The sequence below is a fragment of the Humulus lupulus genome, chromosome 8 (assembly GCF_963169125.1).
Source record: "Humulus lupulus chromosome 8, drHumLupu1.1, whole genome shotgun sequence".
Taxonomy (NCBI): Eukaryota; Viridiplantae; Streptophyta; class Magnoliopsida; order Rosales; family Cannabaceae; genus Humulus; species Humulus lupulus.
In genome coordinates this window covers 50,876,955-50,898,398 of record NC_084800.1, presented here as the reverse complement: position 1 = coordinate 50,898,398, position 21,444 = coordinate 50,876,955, and the positions used below count along the sequence as shown (strand labels likewise).

General features: G+C 37.8%; 5 protein-coding genes across 6 annotated transcripts; 3 read left to right on the top strand and 2 right to left on the bottom strand.

The window, feature by feature from the left end:
• Positions 1–7,268: 7,268 nt before the first annotated feature.
• On the bottom strand, positions 7,269–10,889 carry LOC133797192 (uncharacterized). Its single transcript, XM_062235019.1, has 5 exons — positions 10,682–10,889; positions 9,892–10,169; positions 9,279–9,410; positions 9,053–9,169; positions 7,269–7,892 (listed from the first exon to the last, which is right to left on the bottom strand). The coding sequence occupies exons 2-5, from the start codon at positions 10,162–10,164 to the stop codon at positions 7,557–7,559; spliced, it is 858 nt and encodes a 285-aa protein (XP_062091003.1). The 5' UTR covers positions 10,165–10,169; positions 10,682–10,889; the 3' UTR covers positions 7,269–7,556.
• Positions 10,890–11,038: 149 nt separating this feature from the next.
• On the top strand, positions 11,039–13,975 carry LOC133797189 (protein EFFECTOR OF TRANSCRIPTION 2-like). The gene is made up of 3 exons (XM_062235014.1): positions 11,039–11,224; positions 11,793–12,158; positions 12,863–13,975. The coding sequence occupies exons 1-3, from the start codon at positions 11,132–11,134 to the stop codon at positions 13,607–13,609; spliced, it is 1,206 nt and encodes a 401-aa protein (XP_062090998.1). The 5' UTR covers positions 11,039–11,131; the 3' UTR covers positions 13,610–13,975.
• Positions 13,976–14,124: 149 nt separating this feature from the next.
• On the top strand, positions 14,125–15,688 carry LOC133797191 (serine acetyltransferase 5). The gene is made up of 2 exons (XM_062235018.1): positions 14,125–14,758; positions 14,975–15,688. Exons 1-2 carry the CDS (start codon positions 14,366–14,368, stop codon positions 15,464–15,466), a joined length of 885 nt encoding a protein of 294 aa, XP_062091002.1. The 5' UTR covers positions 14,125–14,365; the 3' UTR covers positions 15,467–15,688.
• A 454-nt stretch (positions 15,689–16,142) lies between these two features.
• LOC133797188 (pentatricopeptide repeat-containing protein At2g15690, mitochondrial-like) lies at positions 16,143–17,912 on the top strand. The gene has a single exon (XM_062235013.1). The coding sequence runs from the start codon at positions 16,227–16,229 to the stop codon at positions 17,733–17,735; it is 1,509 nt and encodes a 502-aa protein (XP_062090997.1). The 5' UTR covers positions 16,143–16,226; the 3' UTR covers positions 17,736–17,912.
• Positions 17,913–18,175: 263 nt separating this feature from the next.
• LOC133797190 (mitochondrial carrier protein CoAc2) lies at positions 18,176–20,804 on the bottom strand. 2 transcript variants are annotated; one of them, XM_062235016.1, is made up of 7 exons: positions 20,410–20,804; positions 19,816–19,901; positions 19,500–19,707; positions 19,272–19,398; positions 18,987–19,171; positions 18,785–18,907; positions 18,176–18,701 (listed from the first exon to the last, which is right to left on the bottom strand). In XM_062235016.1, exons 1-7 carry the CDS (start codon positions 20,566–20,568, stop codon positions 18,564–18,566), a joined length of 1,026 nt encoding a protein of 341 aa, XP_062091000.1. In that variant the 5' UTR covers positions 20,569–20,804; the 3' UTR covers positions 18,176–18,563. The 2 variants fall into 2 exon arrangements, with proteins under 2 accessions (XP_062091000.1, XP_062091001.1); XM_062235017.1 differs by lacking the exon at positions 19,816–19,901 and having other exon boundaries at positions 20,410–20,551.
• Positions 20,805–21,444: the final 640 nt, after the last annotated feature.

Here is a 21,444-nt window from a genome sequence, read left to right as displayed (position 1 = left end):
GGCTGTGACATTTTTTCACCTGAAACAAGGATAATAAGTCGTCAGTAGACATGTAAAAATATATGATTGCAGAAGCTAAAGTATGTATTGAAAAAGGGTCCTACCCTCCAAGCTAGAGGAGGAATCTATTGTCACGACCTCTGGCCCCAGGGCTTCTACGGGGGAGTCTAAGATGACGACTTCACGGGTGAGAAGAGGCTCTAGGTCTGGATCCGCCTCAGGACTAGACTCCTCTACATACTGCCTAAGACACGGAGCTACTGCACCCTCCAGAAGGGAGGGCCACGACCTAAGATTGGTTCCGTACTCCTCAAAAAAGGCTGACCTAAAGGCCAGGGTATTATCTACTACTACAGTACCCCTAGGGCGTCCCATATCATAACGCAACACGAGCTGTTCAACACACTAGAGTAGAGTGATGTTGAGATCCGGGTCGTTTTGGTGACGGTGAACGAGTTGGCTGGGGTTAAACCTAGCAAGCCGTAGGTCTGCGGCGGCCCTGTCTAAGTCCCTAAATAAGTAAGGGTTACCTTGGCCGGAGGGGCTGGCTGCTGCCCCGGACTAGGTCCTCTCTGCATTGATCTCCTGGGCGACCTCCAGAGCCCGCTTCCGGCGCACAAGGGGCACCTCGTCCTCCTTGTCCTCGTCCGCGGCCCCCTCCTCGGGGATGGGCGCCATCTCGCGAGCAGCGGGTATGGTCCGCGGCCTCCTCAAGGCCAAAGCCTGAGGAAATGAACTTACATGCCAGCATCGTCTCGTGAGACACGAGCTGGCGGTAATCTTTTTCACTTGTGGGGAGCCCCGCCAAGGTTTCGTACTGACCCCCAAGGGTCATCGACTTAGCCGTCCTCGCGAAAATAGCTGCACGGTAGTTTTCAAATCAGCAACGAATGGAAAGAGACTAGTCAGCGACAAGCTAGCGAGCTAAAGTTAAAGGGAACTTACAAGGACGGTTGAAGTAATGGTATTCGCAGTTACAAAACCCCTTTGACATGAAGAATTGATCCTTGAAGTCATTGGGGTGGCTGGGCAGCTCGATGATCGCAGCCGAATTGGGAAAACAGGTCAGGTAGTAGAACCCGTCACCTCGCCCCCGTTGGTCCAGGCTGGTTTTGAGGCAAAAGAAGTAAAGGATGTCCGTCGGCGTGGGGACCTCCCATTCCTGCTTCAGGAACAAATACTTCAACCCCGCTAACAAACAGTAGGAGTTAGGGGGGAGCTGGAAAGGGGCCAGCTTCACGTAATTTAAAAAATCCGCAAAGTACTGGTCCAGTGGAAGGAAGGCCCTAGCCTTGAGATGCTCATCGCTCCAGGCGGCGTACTCCTCGTCGAGTGGCGCGCAGCTCCGCTCGCCCTCAAGGGGAGGTTGGGCGTCCAGAGCGCCCCTCCCTATCTCAATATTATGGGAAAGCATAATTTTGTTAACTTTCCCCTGGGTGGTGACCTTCGAGGCGATCCTCTCGGCCTCGAAAAAGGCGTCGGGCCCCACCTCGACCTCCTTCTCCACAGTGGGACCAAAGTTGGGGATCGGGGAGTCTGTGGCCACCTTTTTCCCTTTGCTGGCTTGCTGGGAAGACGAGCTGCCATCACTCTTCTTCGATGCGCACTTCTTGGGTGCCATCTGGTCGCCTATCGGACAAAGAAGAAAGTTTAGAAAAGGCGACCTAAATAAGAAAGAATCTAGCGCGAAGGGTTTCCTTTACACGGGCTGAGGTAATCCCAGCCCGCGGCGAGTGAGACCACGCAGTTCTATGAACGCGCGCTTGTGCTCCCAACGGGTCCCCGATTGCTCGGGATCCGTGTGTCGGGAGGGTCAGGATAATTTTTTCCTTGGAAGGAAAGTTTCGAAAGGCAAAACTGCCTGTGAAGCGTGTCCCCTAAGCTACCCGGTTTTTGCACCCTAGAAACTTGTTGTTCCAAACAGGCATACAAATTTTTACCCTGAAAAGCACCCCAGAACTTTGTCCTATGAGTCAAGTTCCTAAGCATCCTCTTTCCTACGGTCGATACCCCTAGGATAAAAGCCTACGCACAAAATACCAGCAAAGGAAAACAAAATACAAACACCCTACTGCACTCGTCTAAGAAGAAAGAGAGAGAAAACATTTAAAGCATGCAACAAACGGAGGACTTACATAAATTTTTTGCTGTATGAAGGGTGAAAAGAGTGTCTGGGTTGAAGCCCTATTAGGATCGCTAGTACCGGAGTCACGGAAGAGCCCTCGTGCCTGAACCTTTGGAACGTTGGGAATAGTGACCGGAAGAAGGAAAGGGTTTTGAGACTGAGAAGAAAGAAGAAGAGGAGAAAAATTTCAAATAGAAGGGTGACTCATGCGAAAGGTGGCCAGCCTTATATATACGTAAAAGGCCAAAGGATGAGGGTCGTTCAATTGTCTTGATGTAGGATACGAGGATCACTACTCGAAAGATGAAACGACGGCCGAAGATAGGCTAGGCCATTTAATGAGGTTCTCGGAAGACGGACCGTCACCAACCACGATGCTCCACGTAATCGATACCAGCGTAATGGGCGGGATATGAAGAGTCCGCAAAGAAGCCTAAAAGCCCCCACAGTGGCCCCAGGTGACGTCACATGCCACGAGCAGGGGCTTGGGGGGCAAATGTATGCCCTAAATATCAACGGGTTATTAGCGAGCTGGAAAAGGGCTTAATTCTATCAGCCACGTGGAAGCCACCTACCCGGAGCTGCTGTTACAGGTCTCTACCTCTCTAGCTCGAGATAGCCAAAGGTTTGGTGAGTACTAAGGCATCGGGTCAGCAGTGTGGACACCACGAGTTGAGACTACATCAAGCTCAGGGAACGAGCTTGAGCTAACCCCTCCGATCCTTTATAAAGTCAACCACGCAATGTAAACGTGCATATATCAGACATCAAGTGTCTACTCCATTCCTGAATTCTCGGACACGCAACATAAACGTGCGTGTTCAGGCACCCCACGACTGGTTTGGGCCATGTGGCCCATTATCCCCCTTACCTATTGATTAGACCACACTTCATTGTCAGGTTTTAGGAATTAATCATGAATGTCGCAGAAGTGACATGATGGGTAAGAAGGTCATGAGATGACCTCCTTTGCCAACACCCAGGTGTCCTCTCCCTATAAATATGAAGACCCTGAGAGTTGCAAGGGGTTGACTTCTAATTTGTAAAGAAATACTCTGTAAAGAATATCAAAGAGATATCAATAATATTGGCTGGTGGACTAGAAAGATTTTAACCTTTGAACCACCTAAAAAAAACATCCGAGTTATAATCTTCCTTTGAGATCATTCATCTATTACGGTTCATCATTTAGCACTAATCCCTCTCCTTATTTATATAATTATCTGTTGTCGAAGAACCACATAATACATAAATCATATTTTTATACAAAGAGTATTATTTGATTTCATATGTATACAGCAACAACTTTCTTTGAAATAAATAAAAATTTAGCAACTTTTATTTATTTCAAAGACAACAGCAACAATATATATATATATATATATATATATCAAACTCTGAACAAAGACTAATAAATGCATTAATATAAAAATAAAATTATCATTAGGAAAAAGTGAAATTTTTTTGCCGAAAATGCTAATTTCACAGCATCTATATTTCATTCTCAACGTCATTAACAATTTACAAAATGACAAAAACAACAGTAACAATTTACAACAGCACAATATGAAATAATTAAATAAATAAATAAGGTGATTCCAAAATTGTGTTAATCTGAATGCAAAATTCCCAATACCCAAAATTCTCATATACATACATACATAAAATATATATATATATATATACTAACCTTACAAATGACAAAGTCAGAGGCCAATCGGTGTGAGTCACTGGCGGAGGGTCGGAGTCATGGATGGTGAACGCCTTGTGGCTGTTGGGTCACTGGCGGAGGGTCGGAGCCGTGGTGGGTCACTAGCGGAGGAGAGAAGTCTGATGCAACTCTTGAGAAGAGAAGTGAGAGAATGAGAGAGGGACGGACAGAAGAACGATTGGCAAAATTTAAAATATGCAAGATTATTAGCTGAGGCACCTCCCGTTATTAGTATTAGTCCGCCACTAATAAAGGTGATTACCCGCCGCTAATTATATTAGCGTTGGATACTCCAATTCTAATAAAGGGAAATACCCGCCGCTAATAATTCTAAAATTAAAATGCCCTTTGGTTTCTCGGGCATTTCTTTGGTCTAGTAGTGACGAACTACCCGCTTCTAATGGTAAGTCCACTGCTAATAAAAAATATTAATTTTCTTTTTTTATATTTACACATTATTAGCGGCAGACCCCCTAGTCCGCCGCTAATAAGTGTACAAAATAAGCGAGTCCGCCTCTAATTGTTGTGGCTCTAATATAAAATTTTCTTGTAGTGGAGAAAATAGCACTTAGGACAAAAGTTTATGAACATTGTTTAAACTTTGAGATCTTCATATTCAACCTCTTATTTTTATGTTGATTTACATACCTTATGTAATTTTTTCTCATCTTGTTAATATTATATATATTTTATGTGATTTTGATTGTAATAATCTCCATTTGTTATATATTTCTAACCATTTTTGCATGTGAAAAGTTCCCTTTTACGCTCTCATGGCTCCTTTTATTTATAGGATGGTTGGGGCCGTTTACATTCCCTTAAATCAGGGTTTCAATTACCCAATTTATTCTAACAAATATTTGAAATTGAGTAATAAGTCAAAATGTCAATGACTAACTACTCCTATTTAAATTAAAGGATCGACCAATCAACATTAATAAAGACCAATCAACGTGAATAAATACATTTAAAGCTAATTGATCCAATTTGTCATTTTGATTGAATCCTTCATGTGAGCTTGGTCAGTAACTCTTTTTCAAGCATTATTTACTTGTGTATTTGGCCAGCTAAATTTCTCCTTGTACGCTGCCATACTTATAGAGATTAGGGGTGCTCATAAAACCGCCCACACCGCACCGCAATTTGCAGTTTAAAATCCTTCGTGGTACGGTGGCAGTTTGTATTTTTGACAAACCTCACAGTGCGGTGCGGTTTGCGGTTCAAACCACACCGCACTGCATCATTATATATATTAACTTTTTTATATTTTTTTTTTAATTTTACTACATTTAAAGTTAATGTATAAATATTTATATAGTATAATATAATAGACACAATATCTAGAAAGAAATATAATATTTCATAGGATGCTAACATATATTTTACTTCAATCTAAAGATATTCCTCCTTAATTAAAATAATATTTACTTTTATATTACATTTTTTATTTGTTATTAATTTGTTATATTTTTATTGCTTTGCTTAAAGTTTATTAGTTTGTTGTACATTTAATTATATTGTTAAACACTCTATGGTTATGAGATTTATTATGAATCTTTCTTAATTATAATATTTAATTGTTAAATTATTTGACAATAGGTATAAACCGCCAAAACCGTACCGCACCACACCGCATTTTTGTGGTGCGGTTTATGCGGTTTGAGGTCTATGCGGTGCGGGTTGTGGTTTGAAAATTGTTCAAACCGCATATGCAGTGCGGTCCAAAAAATTAAAAAAAAACCGCACCAACCGTACCACGAACACCCCTAATAGAGATAACACCTCCCTTCAACAAGCTGAGCCCTTCACTTATCTGTTAGCTAATATCATTTTTGCTCCTTGTTTGCAGAAATTGGTATAATAATATCTCATTTATTATTAAAAAAATAAATAATTAAACCATTCTAAGTTGAACGAGACTCATCTACTTTGTATGTGTCATGGGTCCATGATAATGCGTACTTAAGCAACTTTCTGGCGTGCAATAGCCCTGCTCGTGTACTTTACATTCTCCACCAAATGCATGCACCTCACTACTACACTACATTGACTAGGTTCACGTCACCACACCTGACTGAGTGACATGTGACACCACGTAAGGACTCTTATTTGTGACATGTCATCACTAAATGTTGATGATAACAAATACATTCTTAAATATAAATTTATGAAAAAATAATTAAAAATTACAGTAAGCTTACTATTACATTATAAGATTTTTCTAATATTTCTTTTAATTGTTGTGTTGTTATCAATTTTTAGAGATTATATAGACTTAATTTAAAAGTGGGGTATAAAAATAAAGTATATATTTATATATAAGTAATGATGTTCGCACATAAAATATGCTCTAAATAACGTGTGTGTAATATTTTGATACATGATTTGTGCTTATATTATTAGACCATCTCCAATTAGATGTAAAAATTGTGCTAAATTTAATACGAAAAGTCAATAAATGACATTTAACACAGCTATTTCAAGGAGCACATATGTGTAAAGTTGATGCAAAATTAAATACTCTATAAATAATCATGTAATATACATATATTGAAAATATAAAATACTAATAACTAAATGATGCATTTACCTTTAATGGTGATAGTAAAAATAATAATAAAATAATAACAATGATATAAAAGTAAATAAAAAAGTAGTTATTTTATGCTAAATTAGTGCTACTCTAAAAAAATTGTTGCAATATTATATTTAGCATATTTTACAAAAAAAGTATGATTCCAATAGTGTTTTAAAAAGTGTATTAAATTTAACATATACTAAAAGTTGTATTAATTTGGCACAAAATATAGCACGAGTCAAATTTGACATATCAATGCTACTTTTTTATTTAACATATTACCACTAATTACTATAATTTAATAGTTGAAAATTAATGATCAATCATATATCATTTTCAAATTTATTGGAGTACATAATTTTGATAATAAAAAAATTAATTTTTGTATGTTCTTAATAAATATTAAATGGATTATTGATTTTTTTGTATTAATTTACTTTTTGTATATTGGAGCACATTATTGAGCAAAATATATCATTAACTCAAATTTTGTGCTAAATTTAGCACAAATTTTTTATCTTGCATTAAAAATGATCTACTAACCAACCAATAGAGCATCTATTTTTTAAAGTAATCTATATTTTAGCGGATACTCCAGCAGGGATAATCTTACTCGTGGAGTATAAATATAATTTTCCTTAATTAATGGAAAGGTAAGAAAAGTGACAACAGTCACACCCATTGATTTATTTTGATAATAAACTCACGATCAAGAACGCCAAAAATAATACAATGACGAACGCCAGTCTAGAGCCCCATCTTCAAGTTTATCATATTCATGCCCCATGTCACACAAGGTTTCAATCACCGGCTAATGTTTTATTAAGAGCTATTTCATTATAATAGATCTACTCTTTCATGATGAATCAATACCATGATTCTTGGCTTCAAATTTAAAGGCCATATGTTTTATCTTCAAAGATGTACAACAGGATAATACTTGTACTCGTGTGGATCACCAGTATAATCAAAATAGTAATAATGACTAACATATTCAGTCCTCAGTAATGACCAATTTGCTTTTGTTGTATATCATTCCTATCTACACAATCCATTAACCAGAGCAAGATTATGTTGTATATCTTCCAAAAGACAACTTTGCTCGTCCAATGAGGGCTGGACCTAGTTAAGAAAAAAAATCATTATTTAAGGTTCTGGAAAAGCTCCGGAAGATGGGCATTGGTTAGCTTAGTCCTCTTGCTGATTTCATGCTTCTTCTTCTTAGTCTTGGTCTTGGGTGTAACGCCTTGGACCTGTGCCTGTGCCCTTCTCTCTGTAGTGTTGGTTGCAGGCTTCATACCATTCTTCTGGAGATCCTTCTCAATATCAAGCATATCGCGAGGTAATTCGATTCCTCGAAACAGCAGTTTAAGGTCATCGTCCACTTTAATGGGAACCCTGGGGTCATTTGGGTATGCAATGTCCTCCTGAGAATCCAAGTTTGATAGCAGCCAGATCTGACCAGCAGATTTCAGACTCTGGAAAAGAACAGTTTCTTAAAGTTCCATTCCCTCAATGTATGATAAACTAACTAATTTACTTATAATACGGAAGATATTTCCATAATAGGGTTGCTTGGCAAAATGATACTTTTTCATGGTAACTTTGTACAATAATCTCTTTTTGATAATTCTTTGTGAAAGCCTTTCAGAGATACACTCGACATCATATCTAACATACTCGACACTCTTTAAAAAAAACTTGACAATTTGTCTCGAAAGCTACTTTACAAATAATTTAGACCATTTTGCAAAGTAACATTAAAAAAATGTCAATTTTCACCTATTACTCTTCCATAATATACCAGCACAACCACTATCTTGGTTATTGAACCTTATCATAAAATGGATGCTCGTAGTTTGACTAAAATAGAGAAAAAGAATAGCAGTCTTCTCTTGTAACTTAGCCAAAAACATCATCAAAGGAATCAGGCATCCTTCAAAAGAGAAAAGGAAAGAGAGATAAATGCTATAACCCTGTTTGCATTTATCAAATGGCCCTCGGCCACTAAAACTAATGGTTCTTGTTCTCCTTTGGAAATATCTTTTGAAAAGAAGACTAATCCGATCCAAACATAAAACAATGCTAGAACTGCAGGACGAGAACTTTCAACGACAACAATATCCTACCAGGGTGGCTGAGGCTAATTTCTATCACAAATCATCACCTCTAACATCGATTGGTTAATTTGGTTTAGATAGGGTACAAGTCAAAATCATCATACCCGAAAAAGCAACATAAGAAAAAAAAAAGGGAAACTTTTTTATTTTTCATATATTTACTTATATATACATATAAGTAAACAAAAAGTAATTGATCACACTCAACAGTATTCAGTTAATTTCGTTTAGTAGGGTACTGTCAGTCCAAATCCTCAGATCCCAAAAATCAGCATAAAATGAAAGAGCATTCGATTGACAAAAAAAGAGGGAGGAATAGGACTTGTTCAACAGTTTCTTTAATACCACGCCAATCTTTTTATTCTCTACTTCCTTTTTTTTTTAACATATCTTTTTATTCTTTTTAATTTCTATAATTTTGTGATGAGTTTGGTTGAGAAAAAATGCAGTATGCTCAAAACATGACGACCAATGTTTTTTACATCAAAAGAGAAGAATCATTGATGAATCAAACGAACCTGCAAGTCCTCCATCACAGTTGGGTATGAATCCTTGAGATCAATAACAGCAATGCCCTCTGGAAATTTCCGTACTAAATAAAGAAGTTGGCTTTTGTCTTTTAAGTCATGCTTAGACTATACATCGAAGAACCAACACAAGTCAAATTATCTTCTTGAAATAATTGAGCGACGGAATAATATTATTAAAATTCAAGACAAAAGATATATGTGACACTCTTCTAACCTTGTAACAAAAGCGCCTTCCATCATGGCTCACTTTAAGATTCTTCCTCAAGCTGTCAAAGACAGTTTTATTTGCATTAATATCCACATAGCATGCTTCATTTATTTGCTCTGGTGTTAGGGCTAGCCTTGTCTGCAAACAAATATAATCACAGTAAGTACTTAACTCATACTTCTAAACTAGTCCTATCAAGATTATTTTAATCCAGTGATAATTTAAAATAATAATAATAATAACAAAGAGGAAAACCCAGTGATAATTTATTAAGAAGCTAGGAAAAGTAATCCAACATAGAAAGCTCTAAGATAAGTCTTCTGGACCTCAGACATCAAAACTATATTCACTACATACAGCATTTCATTCACTGCAAGGCCCCATATTCACCCCAAGAACATAGGGATATGTTTACTAATCTGAAACATATAGAACTTGGGAATGAATGAAAAAAGAATAAAAACTCAAGTTATGTCTTCCTAATCTGACTTATTAAGAGAGAGTTCATGAAAACCCGTCTCCCTTTGCTTATTTTCATTACCCATCACAGCTCATTCTGGATCAGTAAGCACGAGCACAATTCATCAAGTCAGGAAACACAATTTATGTTCGAACCAACCTCATATAGCAAGTCTATAACACGCTTAATTTGAGCTCCAGCTGGGGCTTTTCGAATGCTGTTGATGTGTTGAAGTCTATCTGTATCGCTAGAAAATTTGACAGCGGGAGCAGGAGGTTTGACACTTGCTGGAAGATCAGCATGCGTAAATCTTTGAGCCTGAGCCTGAGCCGGAGCCGCTTTAGGTTTAGAAGATGCTGCAATACTGGTGAGGGTTGATTGGCACTTCTCTTGCTGCCTCTTGAACCTGTCCAACTTTTCTTGCAATGCCATTTGATCTGAATACATATAGATATTGACCCAATACTCAGATAAGCCCACAAATTGAATATAAACCAACAAAACTAGTCCTTGTCAAACAAGATTAAAAGAGTAACTTCCTATACAGTACAGGATAATTAATATTCTTAATCAGATTTCAGACCATTTCTTAAGTCAAGTAGAACTCCTACAGCTATGTCTTTCCCTTACGTGGTCTAAAAGCAAAGCACAAAGCTTGAGATTCGCGGGGATTTTCAGACACTAGAATGAAAAAGACCAAAATTTGGCTAACTACTTTCCCAAATAATATATAAGGTGGAAATTTTGTGATTGAATTAAACCTAGTTGGGTCCTTGGGATTTCGATTCGATTTTATTCAATTAAAGCTTGATCATATTATTCTTCACAGCAATCAAATTAAAGATCAATCCCATGTATGTTATCTACGATTGTGATACAAATATCAGAAAAAGTTGAATCCATTACCATAAAACTAAAAACCCAAAAAAAAAAACGAAAATCAACTCACCTGAATTGACGATTGCACTAGTTACAGCTAACCCAACAACCCAATTAAAGATCCCCTTTTTCCTTGTGGCAAAGGGAAAGTTTAATTAGGGTTTCAGAGAGGGGCGAAGGCGCCAAATAATGTTCCCCTTGGCGGCTTCTGGATGGGAAAATAGACGGAGATAGAGAAAGAAAGGGGAGCTGGAAAGAGAAAGAGTTTAGAGGTGTCTGTATGTATATGTATACTTCTAGGACAGTCCATTTTTATTTATTTATTTATTATTTTAGAACCGAAAAAAGAAAAATAAAAAAGGACTTAGCCGGTATTTTAAATATATCCAATTAGATGGGAAAGTAAAACCTCTGCTTTTTCTTTGGCTGGAATATATATATATATATATATATATTAATGATGAAACAGTAAACAGATCTACTTAACGGTCAAATTCCTTGACGGGTAGAGGGACAGAACATGGTCGCCGGCGAGCCGGGCGCGGTCGTCCCTAGGCTGAAGAGAGAAGACTGTAAGCACACCAAACACGACCGCCAATTTTCTAGATGGGAGGTAATTTTGAGAATCGGTTTTTCTTTTTTCCAAGAATTTGAGGGTGATGCCAAAAAAATAATAATAATAATTAAAGCATATTTATCTTACAGATTCCTTGTGTAGTTTGTTTGCTTTAATTTGTTAATTTTGAGCTGAAACCCATTTGATATTTTCTCTGTAGCCAGCTGAATAATGAAATTCAACTGAGCCCAACTCTGAAACATAATCTTTGACATAGGACAGAAAAAAATTATATTTTTTTGGTTGTTTTTCAAGAAACAAGAGGTGTTTGTAAAATCTTTTGTTAGAAAAGTTACGATGTTTTGAATAAATTTATTCTTCCAGACTTTTGGGAGGTTGTAGCGGTACATATATATACATCATCTAAGCTTGATTCTGTACTCATTTTCATCATCTAATCTTTTATTAGGCTAAGATTCAATCACTAGCTTTCTCGATTTGCTCAGCTGTGAAAATTTACATTTTTAGTTTACATATGGGTGTTCTTGATCATAAGAATTTCTTTCTTCTATATTTCTTGGTGTTTTTCTTATGGTTCTGTTTCCTGTTTTTCTTATATTTATAGATTCTGGTTGGACCATCTGATTGGGAAGACTACTCTCTGGGAAAGGAAGGAGCCGAAAGGTACAGGGTTCATAATCTCCCCAAAGATTCAGGTCCAGGAGTATATGAACTTGGCATTGCTGTATCTCGGACTGGTTTAGGCCGTGAGATAGGCAAGCTTGTCCCTGAACGGATAGTTGTCGTTTACCTCGGACAAGCTGATAGTGTGAGGACTCGACTTCAGCGTTATGGCCGTAGTGGTGCTCATCTGGGCAATAGCTACTCGTCTGGTATCCCCACTGACTCTAAAGCAGCTCTGCAGAAGGGACCTGGATTGTTTGAGGAGATTCTCATAAGCGGCTATCCAATTGTCTTTAGATGGGCACCTGTAAGTATATTCCTCAAGTCCAGAATAAATTTAGCAACATAAAATAAAAGTCTGCGTGACAAACTGATAGTAGTGTTTATTGTTACCTGATGTCTCTGGTCTGTTTCCACTTACAAAATTCATGCTGACTTTCTCTCTGGTTACAATTAATATTCATTAATGTCAGTAATATGCTCTAGTTATCCTGTATTGATAATTGTGGTATTTCTGGAGAAACCAGTAATTAGTCTTTTCCACCCAATGGCATGTGCTATTTTCTGACAGGAATCATTTTTGGATATAGTTAGTAGTGTAGTAGTGCTCTTGCAAATGTCAGTCATTATTATTATCTTGAGTTGCTGCAAAACAAGTTTATTCTCATTTGGAATGGGGTCATCTAACACTTGCGCGTCTTTTCTCTTTGCGTACATCTTTCTTCTTTGTTGTATTTTGGGCCTTTATATGCTAAGTTCAGATTCATAGATAGTAGTGCTTATAAAACATGTTCTTATACAAGTATATACTGTCTTCTCGAAATGTCTCAAGGGATTTGACATTAACATTTGTACTCACTTCTCTTACACATTTATGCTTCACACTGGCTGCCTAGAAAAGCCTATTACGGTGGATTGTGTTATGACGCTTGCACAAAATTGCCAATTTGAGCTTATAATTTGGAAACATACAAATGCTATATTTTCTATTCTTTAATGGTTGTGAAACAGATGCCGAGCAAAAGTGATGCAATAAGAACAGAAACAAAACTGCTCAACACATTTGATTATGCATGGAACACAAGCATTAATGGCTCAAGACGCCCCAATGATATCATTCAAAAATTGAAGAAAATTTCTCTGTCTACTACCTGCTTTTATGATGGTGTCCTTAGGCTTGTACCTTTCAGTCAAAAGCAAGTGGGTATAAGAATCGAAGCAAGAAAATTGCCTTCAACTGAGAACAAATTCAGTTCTCATGTTGAAGATGAGAACCACAATCTCCTTTCTCGAGTTTTCAAGTTTGGAAGGTCTCAGCCAAGGTTGGTTTTGGATAGAAGTACCATTACTGAGGACAGGACTACCATTTGTGGTGTTGTTTTGGGTCATGATTCCATTTGTAGAAGGCCACCAGTTGAAGGAAGGAAAAGATGTGCTGATCACAAAGGGATGAGGATTAAAGGGGCGGTTAAGGTTGAGATATCGAATAGCAATGTCCACCCACAATCTGATTGTGCAGCACCAAGATCTAGCCACGATGACTCAAAAGGGCTTTCACAGGTTACAGTCAACTATCTTACCAGTGAGCGCTTCACTCCTACTTGTGGATTCATCTTAGTCGATGGGTCTCCTTGCAGAAGTCAGCCAATTAAAGGAAACAAAAGGTGTGTTGAGCATAAAGGAAAGAGAATTCATAAACCCAACTCTGTCCCAGTCCAAAATGGAAAAATAGATTATCTTCAATTAGTGATTTCCTAATATTTTAAAAGGGAAATTTCCAACTCTGAGAAACTTCAAGGTGAAGTTTTTTTTCTTTTTTCAAAGAGCTCGAACAATAACTGGGGTACACAATGGGATGGGGGTGACATATTTACCTCCAAGTTCAGCTACACAAAACAAAATCGCAATTGTGGTTTCAAGACTACTAATTTATCATTCCCTTTCCCTTACATGGGGAGCAATCACAGCTGATTGTTCTTGTTCAAATAAAAGGTGCTTGTTTCTATTATGGTTTTTGTTCAATTACTTCACATAATTCTAGACTTATTTTGATAATGGAATGAATGCATGTGAGCAATAATAAATCATAGAGCAGAAGAGTTATTCTGCTTTATTTATAGTTTAGATATCTTAATAATGTTTCTTTCCTGCCCTTTTACAATAGTTGGACATTGCTTAGAACAATGTATATGTGGAGTACCTGCCTTGTTAGTAGATAGGAAGAAAAAGACAGCAATTGCCAAAAACTATGATAAGAAAAGGTGGTAATTCTAATAGTTTTATTATCAAACAAATTTAAAACATAAATAAATAATAAAATTGAAGAGAAAATTAAATATAACTTTTATTTAAAATTACTGCTAAGAGAAGATTAACTTCGTAAATTAAAAAAAATTCAGTAAAAAAACTTCAAAATAAATACGTAAATGAATGGAGGAAAGGAGCTGATGAGCTCTAACTCTAACTCTAGCTTTAACAAAGTAAAAACTTTCTTTTATCACCTTCAATTGGAGCATGCCGGCCGGCGATATCAGGCATTCAACTCAGTTGGCGTCTCTGGCGACTGCGATGACGGAGATTATTGAGGACGAGGGATGGGTGTGGACCCAGATCAAGGCGGAGGCGCGGCGCGACGCAGAGTCAGAGCCGGCGCTGGCGAGCTACCTTTACTCTACCATTCTCTCGCACTCGTCGCTGGAGCGATCGCTGTCGTTTCACCTCGGGAATAAGCTCTGCTCCTCCACTCTCCTCTCCACCCTCCTCTACGACCTCTTCCTCAACGCCTTCTCCGATCCATCCCTTCGATCTGCCGTCGTCGCTGACCTACGCGCTGCCCGTCAGCGAGACCCCGCATGCGTCTCCTTCTCCCATTGCCTCCTCAATTACAAGGGTTTCTTGGCTTGTCAGGTATTTTTCAGTTTAAACCTAATCCAAAATTTTCAATATTCAATGTTCTTCCATTAATGTTTATTCTTCTATTTTGAATTTCAATTGATATTCTATTGTGCAAAACCGCAACAATTTTTATGGAAAATTATAAATGTTTTTCATAAGTTTGTTCTGTATTCATGAATCTATGATATTAATATGTGGATTTTTTGTATTAATTTTTGGGGATTTAAGGCTCATCGAGTGTCACATAGGCTATGGAGCCAATCCAGGAGGCCATTGGCTCTGGCGCTTCATTCCCGGATAGCCGACGTGTTCGCGGTGGACATACACCCGGCGGCGAAGATTGGAAAAGGGATTCTGTTCGACCACGCGACGGGAGTGGTGGTGGGGGAGACGGCGGTGATCGGTAACAACGTCTCAATTCTGCACCACGTCACTCTCGGAGGGACTGGAAAAATGGGTGGGGACAGGCACCCGAAGATTGGTGATGGTGTCCTGATCGGCGCCGGCGCCACCGTGTTGGGGAACGTGAACATCGGTGAAGGAGCAAAGATCGGCGCGGGGTCGGTGGTGCTGATTGACGTGCCGGCGAGGACGACGGCGGTGGGGAACCCGGCGAGGCTGGTAGGAGGGAAAGAACGACCGTCTAGGCATGAGGATGTGCCCGGGGAGTCCATGGACCATACTTCGTTCATGTCTGAATGGTCTGACTATATTATCTAATTTGCTTTACATGAGATGACAATCGATTTTAGGTTCACTCGGCAGCATAAAGGAGTTTTTGTGTTTGTAATATGAGACTCGTGGCTTTGTTGGGCCTTTCCAAGTTTTGATTTTTAATGTAAGCATGGCTAAATAATAATACTTCTTCTGCCTCATTGGTTGTTGTCCTTAACAAAAGATTGATTAAAAATAATGGAACTGGTCTGGATGTTGGATTTGGTAGTGATTCATTTACTATATTTTATATTTATACTAAGTTTTCTATGGTTTGTGTTTTATGATTTTGATACTTATTTCTAGTTTTGGAAAGAAAAATTGCACAAATCAGGAGGTATTGAAGGTTGTAACATTTGGATTAGACTATGGATTTAATTATTATAATTGAAAAAGTGGTGGAAGAAAAGGTAAGAAGCCATTTGCAATTATGCTTTCTTATACATGGAACAAATTGATTAGTTAGATCAATCTAACTTATAAATTTGCTTAAAATGCTGAAAAATCAATACTAATTTTCTACTTAGAATTAATTTTTAAAATCATTCATGTCATTTTGTTTCGTATTTATTAGAATACAAAAATTCAATTATATAATTAAACGAAAAAAGGGGTTAAAAAAAATAAAAACTTTTCAAAGATGGTGGTAAATGGAATAGTATATATTTTATCCAAAAGGTGTGAATTTTTTATTAAACGTACAAAGTTAAGTCCTCTCGTTTCGTCTTTGATTAGTGTCTCTAACTGCATTTGGGTCTCGGTAGATATGGCTTCTCCTTCTTCGTTATCACTTCACTCCACAGTATCTTCTTCGTCGTCTTCCAACTTCAAATCCATAATCAGACAGCTCTCACACACCAGAACTCAGTTTCTCGTCCTAAGTAGTCCTCATCCTCCTTCGTCTTCTCTCAACATCAGTTCACTCAAGCCTCTCTGCACCTACGCCGTCCCCAATGCCAAAAGCGCTGGAGTCTCTCGTCGCTACGGCGACCCCTCTGAGCGTGAAGGCCCAAGGTATCCGAACAAGCCCCAACCGTCAGAGAGGCGCAAGAAGAGCCAGCTCCAACGGCCAAATGAGCCCGATTTCAACGACAATCAGTTGAACAATCAAAATGAAAGCGACCCATTTCACGGTCGCCAGCAGAATGTTGATTTGATAGCTCTTTGTCGCGAGGGTAAGATCGTAGAGGCGTTGAAGTATATTGACGAAGGCGTTCCTGCTGATTACAACGTTTTTTGTGCGCTATTGAATTCATGTCGCGACTCGAAGTCTCTTAAAGTCGGCAAAAAAGTCCACGATTTCTTGAAGCGGTTTGCGTTTCGTGGTGATATCGAATTAAGCAATAAGTTGATTGAAATGTATGGGGAATGTGGGAGTATGAAAGATGCACGCAAGGTGTTTGATAGAATGACTGAGCGAAGTGTGAGCTCGTGGAATTTGATGATTAATGGGTTCGCAGCAAATGGACAAGGTAATGATGGGATTTTATTGTTTGAAGAAATGAAGAAGGTAAGATTGAACCCAGATAAGGAAACCTTTCTTGCAGTTTTGGGTGCGTGTGCCAGTGCTGAAGCTGTGGAAGAAGGGTTTCTATACTTTCAAGAAATGAAGAACGAATATGGAACTATGCCGGAAATTGAGCATTATATGGGGGTTATTGATGTTCTCGGGAAGTCAGGCCATTTGAATGAAGCAGAGGAGTTCATTGAGAAAATGCCATTTGAGCCTACATTTGAAGTTTGGGAGGCCCTTAGGAATTTTGCTCGAATCCATGGGGATCTCGAACTTGAAGACCGTGTTGAAGAGTTATTGGTTACTTTTGATCCCTCTAAGGTCAATGCGGATAAAATCCCATTGCCTCAGAGGAAGAGGTCTTCAGCAGCTAACATGCTAGAGGAGAAGAACAGGGTCGGTGAGTTTCGCTGTTCAAATCCTTACAAGGAAGAGGCATACCAGAAAATGAAAGGTCTAAATGGGCAGATGAGGGAAGCAGGGTATGTCCCTGACACAAGATATGTGCTTCATGACATTGATGAGGAAGCAAAAGAGCAAGCCCTGCAGTATCATAGTGAGCGCTTGGCCATTGCTTACGGTCTGATCAGTACTCCCCCAAGGACAACTCTTAGAATTATGAAGAATCTCCGGATCTGTGGTGACTGCCACAATGCAATAAAAATCATGTCCAAAATTGTTGGAAGGGAACTGATAGTACGGGATAACAAGCGATTCCATCATTTCAAGGATGGAAAATGCTCCTGTGGGGATTACTGGTGAAGACATTAACACTGTTGATAGATTTTTCCACTAGTAAACTTACTGTTGTAGCAAGAAAAAGCATTCACAAGTTTTGGCTTGAAACTCAGCAGCGGTGCAAGTTAATAGGATGTTTGGTTGTAAATCATTCTTGTACTTATATATTCACCATTTAATACAGCAAGTTATTTAAGTGCATATCTTATACAATCTTGGCTACATAGTGTTCTCCCTTTGTGCTTCTGTGATTGTATACCAAGTCATCTGTGTGTGTATCAATCATTCTCTACAGTAAATGAAAGAACAATAAACACAGAGAAGAGGAAGGTTGGGATATATAGCCATTAGGTGGTCTTTTATCGTTCACGGGCAATAAAAATAATAATGAGAAAATTGATTCATGCATCTTTTATGTGGATTTTGATTATGCAAGAAACTTTCAATCTGCTGGCTGCTTATAGTAGAAACTCTAAAACGTTAACCACTTGATTGAATTGAAATCATTCCAATCTACTGGCTGCTTTAATAAACCACCATGAAAGAGAATGGCTGTTTATCATTGCTACAAAAATTTCAATCATAGGTACAATACAACATCAAAGAAAATAATTCTTTATTCGTCTTCCACCTTCTATATGTACATTGATTGAGAATCCTGTCTTCCCAAAAATGAAGCATGGATGAAACCTCTCAGATCTGCTCCAAAGAAAGGAACTGTTTTTCCAGGAACTCCAAAGAATGGAATTTACACTTTCGATCTAAAAGAACTAAAATGGTAGAATTATTCAATGAATCCCTTCCCTTTCCTTTCCTAGATTGAAGTTAGAGAAATTGAGAAGAAAAATGCTATTAGGACCGAAGGGACGAGGACTGAATATTTCTTTTGTGGGTTACTACTTCAACCACAGCTTCATCGCGTGATGGAACTCTTAGGTATAACTTCATAAGATCGTAAACAGTAAATCCAATTGCCACAGATGGTACAACCTGAATCAAATAAAGCTAAGATTTTGATTCTCAAACTGGAAAAAAGAAAAAGGCTATAAACGGACTGAATGGAGTTTAACTACCTTTAAGTAATTGATGCTGAGTCCTGAAAACAGTTGTTTCCACCCTTGCTTTTGGGCAATTTTAATAAGAGTTTCCATTGTTCCTTTAACCTCTGCACTGTGTGATGGCAAGAATTGTTGAACCTATTGAAATAAAATTCATCAATTACAGTCCTAATATCCAAAACTGAAGAGTAATTCCAAAGAACTTGAGGTGCATTACCTGCATTTGCCTCCTGACAACGTCAAGAGGGTATGTAAAGGTCTGGCCCAATAAACCTGCAACCGAGCCACATACAAGTTTTACCATTATGTTTTTCCTGTGTTCTTCTGGGACGTGTCTCTTCATCTCCTCATAGAAGTAAAACTTCAAACCAGCATATGGAAAGATTCCATAAAGGGATGGAGCTGAAAAAATGTGTTCATGAGATAATCAGAAGGATCCCATACAAAGCATAAAAACATGCGATGTCAGCAGTCATGCTGTGCAACAGTGTAGAATGCATACCCACACCGCGATAAAGACCTCTAATTCCAGCACTTTTGTAAGTCTTAGAGAAACAATCAAGAATTCCCTTATAAACTTGTTCATTGTTTGCCAATCCTTGAACACTCAATTTTAATGGATCAACAACCTACAATAATCCACTTGTTAATTTAGTTGCTGTGTCAGGGACATAGAGGAGGAATAAACTACAGAGAAGTTTAAGATTTTCTCTCGTCTCTAATAATTTACCTGATAAGCCAACTTAGTTCGAACCAAATCAAGAGGATAAGTAAAAAGTACAGCCGTTCCTCCAGCAAATGAGCCTGCAACAAGGTCAAGTACAGGTCCCTTATCTACATTAGGAAAGGTTTCAATAATCCATCTGCGGTATTGTTCATAGGCCATGTAATGCAAGGCAGCATAGGGAACAATTCTTGCAACACTGGCTCCATTCCCTCTGTACCAGATCCAAAAACAACATATTTACTAAAGAGTTAAAAAAAATAATAATAATAAAAAAAAACCTTCAAAAGAATGAGTCAATGACAATGCCTCGGGGATTCACCTGTAGAAACCTAAAACACCTTCTGTCTTTGCAATTTTTCTAAATGATCCAAATAGCCCTATGCTCTGATATTCTGCTCTTCTAGTCTGAGAAACATAAATGCACAAGTACTTTTTATAAATTTGGATAATAATCTTCTTTCTGGTACATCTAATCCAAATTCATTTCCACTGCAATGTAAAATAGTGGCTATTTAGAGCCTTCCACATTAATCCCCACCATCTTATTTCTTTACTTTAATTTGTTTGAATTATTGGAGGAGCATTGGCTAACAATTTTCTCAGCTTGATTATACTTTTAAATCTGGAGTACAATTACTAGTGATTGCTTGAAAACACTCGCATCAAAATATTTTTTTTTACTCACATCAAAATATTGAGTAAGAATTAAGAACACTAACAACCTCTTAAATTTTCTAACTTAGACCACAAAGAAAAAAAAAGAGTGCAGTCTTGATTCCAATTCAGAATATCTCAAACATAAGACCCACTTAGGAAATAATTAGTAAAATGACAATAAAATGATAAAATTCCAAAAACCCAGTAAGCAAAAATAGGCAGAAAAATGAAAATCCCAACTGAGTTTTTCTTATACCTGAAACAAAATCTTGACACGCTCGAGTGGTGCAACCACAGTCTTGGCAAAGCCACCGGCGACACCACCAGCTACCAATTCTTTGGCAAACAACGGCATGGCCTCTATTACCCCATCCAAGAACAGACCCATATTCCCTTCTTCTCTCTTCTTTGCCATTACAGAGAGAGAAAGAGAACGGATGCCTGGCTGGGCCTAAGACTAGACTAGACTAAACTAGTTGTTGTCTGTGCTTCCAAGGAAGGGTAGGAAGAAAAGAATCGAAAAGTTTCTGAAAGGAATATGTGAATTGATTTGAAGTAGGAGTTTTTATATGTTTGGGAAGATCCCAAATGTTTGTATAATGTTTGACGAGTTGGATTAAAAAAAATCCCACGCTTTATCAGATTCTCTCTTTTACTGTTTTTTTTCCTAATTAATATATTATCATAATTAGAGAGAATAAAATTGTTGTTTTTGGTTGTGGAGTGGAGTTTCGTTTAGCTAATTCTAATCCTAAGAAAGAGAAATTGAACGATCAGAGCCGTTAAATTAGTTGATTAATCGTATAATGAGCTAATAAGAGTTTATTTTTCAATATGTGACTACTATCAAAACCGAATTTGAAGGGCTCTATTATTTTGACCATCTATAATCAACATTGCCGTGCCCAACTTTGTTAATAATTTTTTTTTATTCTCTTCTTTATTTGGTAGACTTATAGTTGAGATAGAATCTCCACATGTCAAATTGTTGTTACAGTTTTTTTATGTGAGGAATGTAAGAAAGTATTGTATTGTCTTAACTATTTATGATATGTTGGTGTTCCTACAAATTTATACTTGTAAAAAAGGAAAAATGACCATGACTATAAATGAAATTGAAATTTATTTGGAAAAATAAGGTCAGGCAATAGTGAAAATTAATAAAATGGTTGTAGCTAGTAGTATTTCTAGAGCAGGGTTGTCTGGTCTTCTTGGTATTCCTTTTACTTTTTAATTTCGAATTCAAAGAAAATTATATGACAGAAAGTAAAAAGGAATTCTAAAAAAATAT

What these genes read in the sequence shown, in the direction of transcription:
- LOC133797192 (XM_062235019.1), bottom strand. Translation starts at nt 10,164, where the DNA reads ATGGCATTGCAAGAAAAGTTGGACAGGTTCAAGAGGCAGCAAGAGAAG. An exon ending in TTATAGACTTGCTATATGAG is followed by an intron (nt 9,411 to 9,891) that starts GTTGGTTCGAAC and finishes ATTTGTTTGCAG; the next exon opens with ACAAGGCTAGCCCTAACACC. An exon ending in CTGTGATGGAGGACTTGCAG is followed by an intron (nt 7,893 to 9,052) that starts GTTCGTTTGATT and finishes GTTCTTTTCCAG; the next exon opens with AGTCTGAAATCTGCTGGTCA.
- LOC133797189 (XM_062235014.1), top strand. Translation starts at nt 11,132, where the DNA reads ATGGTCGCCGGCGAGCCGGGCGCGGTCGTCCCTAGGCTGAAGAGAGAA. An exon ending in GCCAATTTTCTAGATGGGAG is followed by an intron (nt 11,225 to 11,792) that starts GTAATTTTGAGA and finishes TTATATTTATAG; the next exon opens with ATTCTGGTTGGACCATCTGA. An exon ending in TTGTCTTTAGATGGGCACCT is followed by an intron (nt 12,159 to 12,862) that starts GTAAGTATATTC and finishes GTTGTGAAACAG; the next exon opens with ATGCCGAGCAAAAGTGATGC.
- LOC133797191 (XM_062235018.1), top strand. Translation starts at nt 14,366, where the DNA reads ATGCCGGCCGGCGATATCAGGCATTCAACTCAGTTGGCGTCTCTGGCG. An exon ending in AGGGTTTCTTGGCTTGTCAG is followed by an intron (nt 14,759 to 14,974) that starts GTATTTTTCAGT and finishes TGGGGATTTAAG; the next exon opens with GCTCATCGAGTGTCACATAG.
- LOC133797188 (XM_062235013.1), top strand. Translation starts at nt 16,227, where the DNA reads ATGGCTTCTCCTTCTTCGTTATCACTTCACTCCACAGTATCTTCTTCG.
- LOC133797190 (XM_062235016.1), bottom strand. Translation starts at nt 20,568, where the DNA reads ATGGCAAAGAAGAGAGAAGAAGGGAATATGGGTCTGTTCTTGGATGGG. An exon ending in GAACTAAGTTGGCTTATCAG is followed by an intron (nt 19,399 to 19,499) that starts GTAAATTATTAG and finishes GGATTATTGTAG; the next exon opens with GTTGTTGATCCATTAAAATT. An exon ending in TCAGCATCAATTACTTAAAG is followed by an intron (nt 18,702 to 18,784) that starts GTAGTTAAACTC and finishes TATTTGATTCAG; the next exon opens with GTTGTACCATCTGTGGCAAT.